General features: G+C 43.9%; 1 protein-coding gene across 4 annotated transcripts in view; it reads right to left on the reverse strand.

The window, feature by feature from the left end:
- LOC124862849 (proline-rich protein 12-like) overlaps positions 1 to 15594 on the reverse strand; it is a 78668-nt gene that overhangs the window by 56033 nt on the left and 7041 nt on the right. For all 4 annotated transcript variants that reach the window (XM_047357022.1, XM_047357021.1, XM_047357024.1 and 1 more), the window contains exons 2-4: positions 14309 to 14460; positions 4884 to 5045; positions 211 to 4724 (exon numbers count right to left, since the gene is read on the reverse strand). In XM_047357022.1, the coding sequence (XP_047212978.1) occupies positions 211 to 4724; positions 4884 to 5045; positions 14309 to 14460 (4828 nt within the window). The remainder of the gene's footprint in view (positions 1 to 210; positions 4725 to 4883; positions 5046 to 14308; positions 14461 to 15594) is intronic.

Raw genomic sequence — 15594 nt, forward strand, 5'->3', positions numbered from 1 at the left:
AGTATTTTTAAATTGCTACAATCAGCTAAAATAAGGATCCCCATCTGACTAATTGTTGGCATTCCATAACCTTTCCTACAAAATCATTGTACTGTCATGTCCATTTACTACAGGTAAAACAACTATACAAATAAATTCCCTGAACCATAACTTAAAAACATCCAAACCATCAATTTTAATGTAAACATTTCTTATTTTGTTGCATTTTACCTTGATTGGTCTAGTCGAGTCTTGCTGGGGTTGCTGGGGTGCTTGCTGCTGCTCTTGTTGATAAAGCTGCTGATGGTGCACTTGGTGGTGAGAAAAGGAAACTTGCTGCTGAAGATGGAGGTGATGCTGCATATGTTCATGTGGAACTTGATGAAGGTCAGTCTGTAGGTTGTAATGTTGTTGTGGGTGTTGCTGGACATGCTGCTGTTGGCTGTACTGTTGCTGGTGTTGCTGTTGATGATTATATGGAAAGCTTCGGGCTTTGTTTATGTCTCTGTGAGTTTCCACCAGTCCTTCCTCTCTTCTGCCACGCCCCCTACCCCGCCCACGCCCTCTTCTCGTTTCTCCAGAGGCTGAGCCCATCAATCCTCTGCAGTATGCAGGCTCTGGAAGAGGGCGTATTCGTGGTCTACCTCGCGGGCGAGGAGGGCCTTCTCGTTTTGGTTTAGTTGGTTTTCTTCCTCTTTTCTTAGGGCCATCGTGAGGTAGGATTTGTGAATGGTGCCCAAGAGGATTGTAGCTAGAAGGATGGCAGAAGTCAACATCGCTCAACATTGGACTGAGTCCGGTGGCACTGGTAGCCCTCCTACAACTTGATACCAAGTCTGGCAACAGGTCTGGAAGTCGTCGGCTGTTGAGACGAATATCCGCTGGAGCATCAGCTTTATCTTCATCATCTTCAAACTCATACTCTTGCGGATAGTTTTTCTTTGTTTGGGGTTGTGGCTCACGTCGCTGTTTGAGCAAGTGAAATGAGCTGGTCTTCAGTAGTTTTTTGGGTCTAGAAGAGCAAAACATAGGTGAGGACAGACCAGTAGTGCTGGAACTCCCACCCACACCTCCCATCATTTTGTTAATTGTTCCATCTCCTTGGGCTGCTGAACCCAGTGCCAGAGTCTGAGACTGGATGAGGCCAAGCTGGTCAGTATTCACAGTAGAAGGTAGCTCGTGGGTCTTCAGAGAGTCAAGGGCAAAGTGCAGATTGTTATTACCTGTTCTTGGAAGGGTATGGCAGTACTGTCCATAGCCTTGATCAGTGTGATGATTACCCACATCATATCCCTCTCCAGCACCTCCCACTTTTAGGGCGTCTATACCCTCCTGTGACTGCTCTTTACTCTGACTAAGGTTCTCTTGAACAGCCTGCCCTTCCCCAGAATCCCCAGCACAGCTTGACTTATATTCAGTTGAACAAAACATGTCCTCCATCTCAGGAAAGAATGAACGATCCTCATCCTGTAAAAGAGAGTCTGGAAAGCAGATGGATGCTAGTGGTGGAAACCGTTGCTGTTGCTGAACTTGATTCAGTCCAACTTTATTTGCTGGACTAATTGTGTCAAACTGTTGCTGTTTGAGCTGGTCTAACTGGGAGTGTGAGAGTCTTGTTTCATGCTCTCTTGGTTGAGTTCGCCGCAGATGGTGAGGAGGAGCCATGTTTGCTGACATCCCATGGGGTCGATGACCTAACTGTTCATGTGATAGCTGCTGATGAGTGTGTGTTTGTTGCCCTTGGAGGACATGGGAGTGGGTGTGGGCAGGTGGAGGGTTGACATGGTGAAAGTGTGAAGGTGTGGACACACATAAATCTGGTTCAGCAAGAAGATTATGGAGATCTGGGTGCTTTTGTTGAGAATGATGCTGAGGCGTAAGTCTGTGCTGGTGTCTATACCTGTCTCCACCACCTCCCTCCCCAACTAGAACACTCACATCAAGTCCAGTTCTGTCAAGTGGTTCAACAGTGTCAATATTATTGGTCTGGGAAAGAGACTGGTCTAGCATATCCAGGGTAGGCATTGAGTTCTGACTTGTTTGAAGCTCATCTCTTGATTGAGTGGCAAGACGGTAGTGAGTATCTATACCTTGGTTTTGCAGTGACACTGGCAACTGGGGAGAAAGGTTTTGTGAATTGGATTCCATCCCAGAAGCCCTCACTCCTCCAGCTGCACAAATCATATCCTGCTGACTCAACGGGTGATGAGGTTGCTGCTGCTGTTGTTGTTGTGCGAGTCCTTTGTGAAGGTCCATCTTCGTGCAGGGGGTATGTGAAAGTACAGGCTGCATCATATCTGTTGACTGAGAAGGGTCTGGTGATGAATCTGTCAAAGAAAGGGGGGGCTGGATTTGTTGAGCCTGCAGCAATTCTAGTGTATTACATAAGTAGGCATTTTTATTTGTATTTAAATGCTTCTTTAGGTCCATGTGAGGATTGTTCTGAGATTGGGAATTGGTCTGGCTATGCTGAGAATGTTGCTGTGTAAGTTGATTGTGCCGGGAGTGCTGGGTGCTTTGCTGGGGGTCCTGAGTGTGCTGCTGAGAATATGGGGACACATGTGAGATGTGATAGGAATGTTGGTGGTGTGGGTGTTGCGTATAAGGATCCATTCTTCCATACTGTACTACAGACCCCAAAGAATCATGTTGCTCTTGATCGGTCTGGTTAGTAAGGGAGTGAGATAGAGATTTCGAAACTCCTTGTACTTCTCCAGCTGGGGACTTTGATAAAGTCAAATCTGATGTAGTCTGTTTTTTTTTCTGAGTCGATTCCAACTGTCTATTTAGGCCACTTGCTGTTTCACTAGTTGTTGATTCAGGACCAGGGTGGCTAGTAGTGTTATTGGTACGGATGACACTCTGAGGGTGGTATCGTTCATTTGAGAGCTTGTTATTATCAAAGGTCCTCTGCTTGCTCTCACCATCCCTAGCCAGTGATATACATTGGGGTAGAATTTGAGAATGTGAATGATGCTGAGAAGAATGAGTTGTTGATCTTTGTGTGTGTAGTAAGTGTTGAATTAGAAAATCATCATCTCCTTCTGCTTCAACTTGGGATCGATCAGCTGGCAATAATTTTGTGTCAGTTTTTGGTTTGGTTGGTGTCAAGTTATAGGAGTCGCTTTGCGTTTGTCGTGTATCAGGGAAAGTTTGTGGCGAGGACATGAAAGCAGAAGACAAGATGGAAGACAAGTATTTTGTTCCCCCTGAGCTCCCAGGTGAGGGTGCAGTACAAGCAGCAGCAGGGGAGGGTAATGTAGAGTGACTGAGAGTAGAAATGATAACAGGTGATGTACTTGACTCAGGCAGGTGGTATGAGCTGTTACTTTCATTACCTACAGCAGAAGTAGCACTCCCTGAACCTACAGATAAAATTCCACCCCTTTGTGTAGTTCCTCCTGATAGGGGTCCCATCCTTGTTGATTCATTCCCATAATCCAAGGAAGGGCTGCTTGCCCTTCTGAGAGAAGCAGAGCTGTAAGTGGCGTCCCCATAGACTATTTCAGCAGAGAAAGAGCGTCCTCCTTGGCCTATACTGTTGAAATCCTTTCCCCCAGTAACCCCTCCCCGAGAACTTAAATCCTGGGAATGTGGTGAGTTGAATCCTCCAAACGTCGGGGCCATGTGTGCAGATGGAACTTGGGTAGGGGAGTAGGACTGGGCATGGGACTGGGGAGGGGTCCGGTTTGGTATGACAGTGCTAGATTTCACCAGAGACTGAGAGCCATAGCTGGATAGGCATTGTTTGACAGCAGGTTGTTGAACAAGGGTAGATGACACCACTGGTAGTTTAGGTGGTGCTGGGGCTAGCTGAAGACCAGGCTGCTGATGAGAGGGAGCAGACAAGGAGTTGCTGTTTGTCTTGGAACTAGAGGAGGATGAAGAGGAGGTTGATGGTAGAGTGTGTGGAGTACGGGAAGAAGACGATGAAGAGCCTGAAGAGGAATAGATAGTATTGGAACTGGAACCACTTGGTCCCTTTGCGGCAGACAAAGAGGATACAGAAGAACTAGGCGATGAGGTTGTGTAGGGAGTTTGGATGGTTGGTTGATATGTTTGAGGTTCCATCTGCGGTGAAGGTTTAGGATCAGCGGACGGACTTTGTTCATCCAAGGGGCTACAAGGCATTCCAACATGACGGTGCTGGTTGACTAACTGTTGGTACCTAGATGATCCACCACAACTGGTATATTGTTGTAGAGATGTAGGCTGAGCTGGGGTCGAACGTTGGTAATGTTTGATCACACTGTCTTGTCGAGGAACTGCCCTCTCTGGAGCAGGCTGTGGCTGAGGTGTTGCTGCACCCACCAGGGCTGGAGCGGAAGAGAACATGGATGAATTATATAACTGAGAGGACCGGTTATGAAGTTGGGAGGACAACAGATTGAACTGGGGAGGGGGCAAGTGGCAATTAGAAGAATTTGAGGGGGTTTGGTTCTGAAGAGTCGGTGGGTCCTGGGATCCCCTGTATGTGACACTTTGAGAAGAAAGCAAGCGATCAAAGCCCAAGCTGGACTGGGAGGGTGTTTTAATGTGCAGAAGAGAATCATGGGGGGATAACAAACCATTGGAGTTTGGGCTATATGTAGGGGTATCCTGCAAGGATAGAGAAGGAGTGAATGATCGTCCAGAAAAGGTGCCAGGATGTTGGTACGTAGAAATGGATGAAGAGGAGGGATAGGACCCGGAACCTGGGATGGCCCCAGACATAAAGAGCTCCGCAGGGCCTGGTGTATGCATGGCTAGAGGACACAATAAACAGTACTGGTCAGCACACAAAGGCAATTTTTCAATTTTCAAGCCAAAAACATTTTGGTTTTACATCTTTGCTAATTGTATTGGCACAAATCATTGTGGGATTTGAATAATCATTCAAATTTCAGTAGACCACTGACACTCACTTGGCTGCCAAGAGGGTGTTCTAAACTGAGAGAGAAGAGAGGAGGCAGAGGGTGTATGCTGTGGACCCCGAGACTCTAGCGCTGAGATCAGATTCATGACAGCAGGGTCAGGACCAGAGGTGCTGGCATGATGCAGACTGGTGTCAAAAAGCCCAGAAAGGCCTGGAAACAGACAATAATTCAGTTTATTTTAATTCAAATTATTTATATAGGACAAGTTCACAACAAAAATCATCTCAAGGCACATTAGAAACAAAAACAAAAAAGCAATTCAACCCAATCATACAGATTTAAAGTTAAGTATATACATTCAAATATGATCCTAGTTATTAAATAATTTAGTCAAGCTCAGTTTATTTTTCAAATTGGTTAACAAGTTTTCTATCTAAGGCAACCCAGCAGATTTCATTGTGTCGCTGACATGCAGTAACCACTCCTCTGGGACGTACATGTAGAGACAGTGGACAGTGAATTGCATTGTGTCGTTGACTTTGCAGCAATGCCTCATACTGTGCATGCATGTAACAGCAGTAGAAAGGAAAACTTCCTTTTAACGGGAAGAAACCTCCAGCAGAACCAGAACCTGGCATAGCGAAAGCGGCCATCTGCCACCACGGCTGGGGGTTTGAGAAGAACAGAGCATACAGGCAAATAAAGAAACACAAAAGTAATTGAATTGAACTGAATTGAAATTGAATTGAAAAGCACTGATCCAGAAGTAAAAAAAAGTAAAGAGTTAAAGGCAGTAGTATCTCCTTTAGTGGCTTCATATAGGAGAGAAAAACAGCTAAAGCAGATAAGATCTGAGCCAGTTTTTAAGACTTTAAGACGAAAGAGAGCACATACAGGTACATCTCAAAAATATTTTGAAAAAATTCAATATTGTCTTTCATTTCAAAAAGTGAGGGATATATTATATATATATAACTAGTTAACCTGTTAGGTTAATTAGTTTCTCTAAATTGCCCTTAGGGGTGTGAATGACTGTGTGCATGGTTGTTAGTGTGTTGCCCTTTGATGGACTGGAAACGTGTCCAGGAGGCAATATGCCCACTAATAGCAAGTGCATTTTTTGTTAACGCTTGCAATTTAGTGCTCCTTATTGGGAATCTTTATAGATTAGGCCCCATGTGTAATGAATCCATATAACATATGAGTTTCACTATCCGAAATGAGTGTCTGAAAACACTGAACTTTTTCACTATTTGATGTTTTTAGAAGTACCTATACAGTTAGTCCCAGCAAAACCTCAGCCAATCGATTTGTCTACAAGAGAGACAAGATTAAACACAGGAAGACAGGGTCTAGTATCATTTGTAGAAAGAGAAAACATACTAATTGGCATCAATTAATGGCAGAGCACCAGGCCAAGTGCAGCTTCCCTGAGAAGAACAGACAGAACATAAAGTTCAAAGTTGAAATAACAGCAAATAATGCTAAATTGAAGAGCAGTAGGAGAATGCAGCAGTGATGATAGCTCAGGATAACCTAAGCCTTATCAAAAAGGAACGTTTTAAGCCTAGTCTTAAAATTAGAAAAGGTGCCTGCAATACAGACTAAAACTGGGAGTTGGTTCCACCGGAGAGGAGCCTGATAACTACAAGATTTGCCTCTCATTCTACTTTTAAAATCTCTACGAACCACCAGGAAGCTTGCAGTCTGAGAGTGCTCTGCTAGGAACGTATGGAACAACCAGATCTCTAAAATATGATATAGCTTGATTATTAAGGGCTTTACATGTGAGGATAATTTTTAATTATATTCTGGATTTAACAGGTAGTCAATGAAGGGAAACTAAAATCTATTTATGATTTAAAGATAAATATAGCTGAGTATCATCACAACAACTGCTAAAATTTATCCCATTCTGTAAGATTATGTTACTAAGTGAAAACATATATTTTACATATATCATAAAGAGAATTGGCCCCAGCTCTGAATCCTGTGGTACTCCACAAGTAACCCTGGAGTGTGAAGATTTATCATTTATATGAACCGGAATCAGTTGGACAAATAAGATTTAAACCAGACTAGTGCTAGTGCTTAAAGAATCCCATAGTCATTACTGCTGAGAGCTGAAGGAAACAGAGTTATGACTTTGTAAGTTTGGCAACTACAGGTCCGTCTCAAAATATTAGCATATTGTGATAAAGTTCATTATTTTCCATAATGTCATGATGAAAATTTAACATTCATATATTTTAGATTCATTGCACACTAACTGAAATATTTCAGGTCTTTTATTGTCTTAATATGGATGATTTTGGCATACAGCTCATGAAAACCCAAAATTCCTATCTCACACAATTAGCATATTTCATCCGACCAATAAAAGAAAAGTGTTTTTAATACAAAAAACGTCAACCTTCAAATGATCATGTACAGTTATGCACTCAATACTTGGTCGGGAATCCTTTTGCAGAAATGACTGCTTCAATGCGGCGTGGCATGGAGGCAATCAGCCTGTGGCACTGCTGAGGTCTTATGGAGGCCCAGGATGCTTCGATAGCGGCCTTTAGCTCATCCAGAGTGTTGGGTCTTGAGTCTCTCAACGTTCTCTTCACAATATCCCACAGATTCTCTATGGGGTTCAGGTCAGGAGAGTTGGCGGGCCAATTGAGCACAGTGATACCATGGTCAGTAAACCATTTACCAGTGGTTTTGGCACTGTGAGCAGGTGCCAGGTCGTGCTGAAAAATGAAATCTTCATCTCCATAAAGCTTTTCAGCAGATGGAAGCATGAAGTGCTCCAAAATCTCCTGATAGCTAGCTGCATTGACCCTGCCCTTGATAAAATACAGTGGACCAACACTAGCAGCTGACACAGCACCCCAGACCATCACTGACTGTGGGTACTTGACACTGGACTTCTGGCATTTTGGCATTTTCTTCTCCCCAGTCTTCCTCCACACTCTGGCACCTTGATTTCCGAATGACATGCAGAATTTGCTTTCATCCGAAAAAAGTACTTTGGACCACTGAGCAACAGTCCAGTGCTGCTTCTCTGTAGCCCAGGTCAGGCGCTTCTGCCGCTGTTTCTGGTTCAAAAGTGGCTTGACCTGGGGAATGCGGCACCTGTAGCCCATTTCCTGCACACGCCTGTGCACGGTGGCTCTGGATGTTTCTACTCCAGACTCAGTCCACTGCTTCCGCAGGTCCCCCAAGGTCTGGAATCGGCCCTTCTCCACAATCTTCCTCAGAGTCCGGTCACCTCTTCTCGTTGTGCAGCGATTTCTGCCACACTTTTTCCTTCCCACAGACTTCCCACTGAGGTGCCTTGATACAGCACTCTGGGAACAGCCTATTCGTTCAGAAATTTCTTTCTGTGTCTTACCCTCTTGCTTGAGGGTGTCAATAGTGGCTTTCTGGACAGCAGTCAGGTCGGCAGTCTTACCCATGATTGGGGTTTTGAGTGATGAACCAGGCTGGGAGTTTTAAAGGCCTCAGGAATCTTTTGCAGGTGTTTAGAGTTAACTCGTTGATTCAGATGATTAGGTTCATAGCTCGTTTAGAGACCCTTTTAATGATATGCTAATTTTGTGAGATAGGAATTTTGGGTTTTCATGAGCTGTATGCCAAAATCATCCATATTAAGACAATAAAAGACCTGAAATATTTCAGTTAGTGTGCAATGAATCTAAAATATATGAATGTTAAATTTTCGTCATGACATTATGGAAAATAATGAACTTTATCACAATATGCTAATATTTTGAGAAGGACCTGTATACTTAAAATAAACCTGTGATTATTTTGGTTCTCTATTAATGATACGTTTAATAGAAAATTATGAAAGTAGCTTTGTTCAATCACCTTTTACCAGGTGTGATTTATGCTTGTGCAGTTGCGCAAATACTTAGCTTAGCCTGTTCAGTCAATCTTTAGGGACAAACACAGGGATGAAACTTTTTGTTGGGTTCAAGGTCCTATTATTCTCACTCAATGTTCCTGTGAAAGTATTACAAGGCCTGTCTGACTCCCAGACATCTAGTGAGTTTTTTTGTCTGCTATAAGAAGGCCAGGGAGCCAGCCTTCTGTGAATAATGACCATCTACATTGGGCTACATTGTCCAATGCCATATGCAATGAGCTTGTGAGGTTGAGAGATATCAACTAGAAATAGTCAGGCTCGCCTCCATGCACAGCGTGGGCTCTGGAACCCATTTCCGAGAGAGAGAGAGAGAAAAAGAGAGAGAGAGAGGCTGGACTCTCTTCTACTCGATGGCAAGCTGGAGTGGGTTTGCTCTTGCCCCCAGCTCAGCCATCTCATGTTGGGGTTTACCCCAGGGGATGAGAGGGTCGCATCCCTGCGCCTTCGGGTTTGGGACAGGTCTCTGACTTTCGTTTCAGCCTACGGGTCGAGCAGTAGAGCGGAGTAGCCGGCCTTCTTGGCATCTCTGTCAGGGGTGCTGTATAGTGCCCCTCCCGGGGACTCCGTTACTCTGCTGAGGGACTTCAACGCCCATGTGGGAAACGACAGTTACACCTGGAGAGGTGTGACTGGGAGGAATGGCCTCCCCGATTTGAATCCGAGTGGTGTTTCATTATTGGACTTCTGTTCTAGTCACGGATTGTCCATAATGAACAATCAGTGCACTAGCCACCACGACAGGCAGGAGGTCTATGATCGACTTTGCTGTCGTGTCTTCAGACCTTCGGCCGCATTGTTTGGACAACACTACGCCTACACTGTTTACAGTGGGGGTGGAGAGCTGCTGACCTCGACTGGGGACATTATCGGGCAGTGGAAGGAGTACTTTGAGGATCTCCTCAATCCTGCCGTCACGCATTCCCTGGTGGAAACAGAGGGTGGGGACTTGGGGTTGGACTCTTTCATCATCCAAGACGAAGTCACCAAGGTGGTTGAAAAGCTCCACAGTGGCAGGGTTTTGGGGATGGATGAGATCCGCCCTTACCTCAAGTCTCTGGACGTTGTGGGGCTGTCATGGTTGACACGCCTCTTCAATTTTGCATGGTGGTCGGGGACAGTCCCTTTGGACTGGCAGACCAGGGTGGTGGTCGCTCATCATAAGAAAGGTGACCGGAGGGTGTGTTCCAACTACAGGAGGGATCACACTCCTCAGCCTCCCTTGTAAGGCCTACGCCAGGGTATTGGAGAGGAAAGTCCGGCTGATAGTTGAACCTCGGCTTCAGGAGCAGCAGTGTGTGGTTTTCGTCTCGGCCCTGGAACACTGGACCAGCTCTACACCCTCTGTAGGGTACTCGAGGGTTCATGGGAGTTTCCCCAATTGGTCCACATGTGTTTCGTAGACCTGGAGAAGGCATTCCACCGTGTCCCTCGTGGTGCCCTATGGGTGGCGCTCCAGGAGTACGGAGTCGGGGGCCCTTTATTAGGGGCCATCCAGTCTCTGTACAAGCGGAGCAGGAGTTTGGTCCGTATTGCCGGCACTGTAGGCAGTTTGCCTACAGAGCCAACAGGTCTGTAGATGATGCAGTCAACCTAGCCCTTCACTTCATCGTCCGGCACCTGGACTCCACAGGAACCTATGCCAGGATCCTGTTTGTGGATTTCAGCTCTGCCTTCAACACCATTGTCCCAGCTCTGCTCCAGGAGAAACTCTCCCAGCTGAGTGTGCCCGACTCCACCTGTAGGTGGATAACTGACTTCCTGTCTGACAGGAAGCAGCGCGTGAGGCTGGGGAAGCACGTCTCTGACTCCCTGACCATCAGCACCGGTTCCCCCCAAGGCTGTGTTCTCTCTCCTCTGCTCTTCTCCCTGTACACCAACAGCTGCACCTCCAGTCACCAGTCTGTCAAGCTTCTGAAGTTTGCGGACGACACCACCCTGATCGGACTCATCTCTGATGGTGACGAGTCCGTGTACAGATGGGAGGTGGACCATCTGTTGGACTGGTGCAGCCAGAACAACCTTGAGCTCAACGCTCTAAAGACAGTGGAGATGGTTGTGGACTTCAGGCAGAACCCCGCCCCACCTGCCCCCATCACCCTCTGTGACTCCACAATTGACACTGTGGAATCTTTCCGCTTCCTGGGAACCATCATCTCCCAGGATCTCAAGTGGGAGCCAAACATCAGCTCCCTCATCAAGAAAGCCCAGCAGAGGATGTTCTTCCTGCGGCAGCTGAAAAAATTCAACCTGCCAAAGACTATGATGGTGCACTTCTACACAGCCATCATTGAGTCCATCCTCACCTCCTCCATCACCATCTGGTACGCCGCTGCTACAGCCAAGGATAAGGGCAGGCTGCAGCGTGTCATTCGGTCTGCTGAGAAGGTGATTGGCTGCAGTCTACTGTCGCTCCAGGAACTGTACACCTCCAGGACCCTGAAGCGGGCAGGGAAGATTCTGGCTGATCCCTCCCACCCCGGTCACAGACTCTTTGAAACTCTCCCCTCTGGCAGGAGGCTGCGGTCCATCCGGACCAAAACCTCACGCCACAAGAACAGTTTTTTCCCATCTGCCACCAGCCTTGTTAACAAAGCCCGGAAACCACACTGACACTCCCCCCCCCCCCCTCCTTTTTTTTTTTTTTTGCTGACAGGACACTTGTAAACTGTAACTCTATGCGTTACATTAACGCTCAGCTTGGACTCCTGCACAATGATCACCTGCACTGTTGTATTGCTCTTGCATCTTATACTGCTCTATACTTCCTCTCACTCACTTAAAACTGTGCACATATATTTATATTATATTGTAGATATGTTTATACTGTTTAATTTGTATTGTATTGCACTGACTACGCCAAAACAAATTCCTTGTATGTCCAAAAACGTACTTGGCAATAAAGCTTTTCTGATTCTGATTCTGACTAAGTCGGACCTGTTCCCAGTGCATCCTGGACTGCAGCAGGGCTGCCCTTTGTTACCGGTCCTGTTCATAACTTTTATGGACTTGCACATTGCATCACAAATATTGCAGTGAGCGTAATCTGCACCGCATTTTGAAAAGTGGAGCCATACTTTTGAGCGCTTTCTATCAGCCATGCTTGCTTTGTTGACAATACCAGCAGCTACTGACGTCATTACACTCTTGTGCATGCAACACTGTGTTCATGTCCGGCACGGAAAATTGCCCATTCTTCCACTCCCTCAGTGTCACACTGATGTGTTTAGATACCGAAACATGGTATGGTTTAATTTTACGTGTATCGGTACTCAGTAGTACCAACAGAATTCGGTCGACACCTATAAAAGTACCGAATTCGATACCCATCCCTAATCCCGACTTCCATTTGTTCTCAATTTGGCTGGAGCTTCGCAGCTAATGGAAAGAACAATCCATCGGCTGAAGGTCTTTAAACTTGCAGGTGAGTATAAGGTCACTACAATCAAAGAATCCTTGGATTCAAAGTAACTACGAACCTTCGAGCGCACACCCGCCACTGAAGGCAACAACAAAGTTAAACATTGATCTGCTGTTACAAGTACCTAGTATTTATTCATAAAAGGGGAGTAATAAGACAAGCATGGCTTGACTTTTCTTTGTGGCCCGCAGAAGCTAGAGAAGCTCCCAAGGCACATTGTCTCAAAGTGAACGATGACAACGGGACCACAGCATCACACGCCTTCCTGCGCGCATGTACAGGTAGCAAGAGCCTTTATTGTACAGTTCTGCCGGGCCGGCCAAACAGCCAACCCCGCCACCATCTTTTGAGTCCATTAAGAATCATTTATCCATAAAGGTTGTGAGCTTCCAATCTAGAAAATATTTCCCTAAGTATTATTTTACAAAATGTGACAGCTAATTAAACACCATTAAGAATCATTTAGCCAGAAAGGTTGTTGGGTCTTATTCAAAATAATATGTCCTTAAATATTATTTTAATATTTCTTTAATAACATTTCCTTAAAACTTATTTTACTAAATAAATGCAGCTAATTAAACACCATTGAGAATTAGTTATCCAGAATATTGGTTTTATTCAGCAAATCATTTTTGAAATATTATTTTATAAAAACAATGTTTTATCTGATGTTTCATTGTGATTTGTGGTTTGAAGGTATACCAATACCTAAGTTAGTTCTAAGACTAGCTTAACCTTATTTCCAGGTTCCTCAAGAGAATCCTTGATTCTCAAACATAAATAACATTAAATGGTAATGTTGAATCACTCTTTTGGCCATGGTTTTCACCATCTTTGATTCACTTGTTCATATTGTATATAGTTTATTGGTCTTCCTTATTCTTTCATTTCACTTGGCAGTTTTAGTTGGATTGTTCTAGGGTAGTTCAGAGTTTGTTGATTGAAATATGTTTGACTTTGAGTTGACTTATTTATGTTAATAAATTCTTATATTTTAATGTTGTGTGAATGTATTCCATGTGCGTGCAGAGTTGTGCTGTTCAGTAATGTCAGAGCTCGTTTCACCCTTTTCTCTATTGTCCTAATACCTTATTGGGATGGTCACAGGACAACACTTAACAGACCGAATTATTATCAAATTAAATAATAAATAATATAATCATAATAATAGTAATGATTACAACAACCAGCATACAGAAATTATTTCAATAGCGCATCAAATACTCATCCAGGAGGTCACAGAAGAACCCGGAAATCATCAAAGCAACTAGAGGCTTTACTTGGCTCAGTTAAAGTCGGAGTTTAAGATTCAACAATAAGAAAGAGACTGGGCAAAAATGGCATCAATGGAAGAGTTTCAAGGCCTAGTCAAAGTCCAACTGAGATGCTGTGGCATGACCTTAAAAAGGTCCTTCATTCTTGAAAACAATCCAGTGTGGCTGAATCAACGGCATTGTTGCAATCAATTATATTTTAGGACCTGTTTCAAGATCCTCAATGTTCCTTCCTTAAACTTTAGATTGATACTGATTACAGCAGACTGAGAACATCGAACAAGACCTGCATTTTTAGAGATCTTGTGGCCCAGTTGTTTAGCCATCACAATTTGGCTCTTATCAAACTGGCTCTTTAGGCTTGACCATTTTCTTTGCCTCTAAAGGGACTGGTTAAATGCTACAGGCTGCTGGTTTTGGATGTTAGACTTTTTTTATCTTACCAGCTATGTTTACAGTCAGTAACTAAGCTTCATACTTTATTAATGTTGCAAAAACTGACGTCAAGCTGTGGTTCGGTCCAACTCTCTCTCTGTAAATGAGTTTAATGTTTAATGTTCCAAAAAAGCAGACTTTATTAATAACTTGGAATCCTCTCTGCTTTGTTTTAGTGCTGCTTTTCAAGTTGTGTGGGGAAGCCAAAATTCTGCACAATTCATTCAGAACATGTGTGTTGAACCAAAATGGCTGTGCTGTAAATTTTCGGTATGAATAAATGTGCCCTTACACCCCTGCCTCATTTTGCCCATCAACTTTGAGGAAAAAAGTTTCACTTGTTTCCTATTATATTGGGATAATAAATCACATTTTTAAAAAGAAATAGAGGAATTTGATACAACAGACACACCAATCAAATCCTTACCTAGTGTTCGCCCAGGAGGACCCCAGGTTCCACTCTGCCTGGAGCTTCCAGGGTTAGTTGCATAGCCTTGGAGGGGGTGAGGGGGGCCAAAGGCTTGCCGGTGGAGAAGTTCTGAATCTGGATGGGACGACCTGGAGCTCCCATACACGAGGCTGAAGAACACATTTAGTAGGTTTGACTATAAGAATCCCTCTTGTGTTAAACAATAGTCTGCTTTAACAAAGAAGCATCACATTAGTAATTTGCAAATAATATCACCATCTAACCAGTACACACAACTAGAGCTACCTAAAACAACGTTTACACAATCGCAGAAGTCTTCTGCAGTCTGTTAGAAAAGGAAAGAAAATTATTATTTATTCAATGCACACACAACCCAGAACAACCCTGGATTATACAGCCATCTGTGGCTAGAGATCCATCAGACATGAGCCTAAAATTCGTTAAGGTGAAATTTAAGTCCATTGTTAGAATAGCTTTCCATGACACATCTAAGCTATCTGCATCCTTTGGTCAGTGTATAATCTCATGTTACCATTCTAAATCTTTTATTTCTTCTATTAAATGCTTTTAAATTACAACATAGTTTAAACTGACATATGGTTTTGTCCATAATAAGCTCTTGTAATGAGTTTTGAGGTACCTATTATGAACTAAGTTGAGTCAGAATGTCTTTGAACACATACCGTGCCATTCTCCACAGTTAAGGTGAAAATCTTTTAATAGGAATACAGAGGCAAATTAATATACTGTCACATTTGGAGTTTGTGAAGGACCAAAGCAGCAACAGGACATCGGCAGGTGAATTGTGGATGGATGTGGTTTAATGATAAAAGATGATGAACAGCAACAGGGACGACATCAGATGACCTCAAGATGAAGGGACAGAAAACAGAAACTTTCACTGTCTCACATTAAATTAGATTAAATGTTTGCTGTTTAAAATTGTATTCAAAATGAGAAGTTTAGTAGACTGAGATTACAAACCCTTCCAACTATTTGGGAAAGTTCAGATGATGATGTCATGTCTTTGTAGACTTCTGATTCGGATGGGTTAGGGTGGGTTTAGGGTTAGGGTTCAATAACATCTCTTACACACTGCTTCCCAGTGTGACACAATGGAAAAATCAAAAGAAATCAGCCCGTATCTCAGGAAGAGAACTGTAGACCTCCAGAAGTCTTTTTCAACCTAGGGTCCATTTTCTAGATGCCTAAAGGTTCCACGTTCATCTAGTCAAACAATTATATCCAAGTATAAAGAGCATAGAAATGTTCTTTCCTCATAC

The sequence above is a fragment of the Girardinichthys multiradiatus genome, chromosome X (assembly GCF_021462225.1).
Source record: "Girardinichthys multiradiatus isolate DD_20200921_A chromosome X, DD_fGirMul_XY1, whole genome shotgun sequence".
Lineage (NCBI taxonomy): Eukaryota > Metazoa > Chordata > Actinopteri > Cyprinodontiformes > Goodeidae > Girardinichthys > Girardinichthys multiradiatus.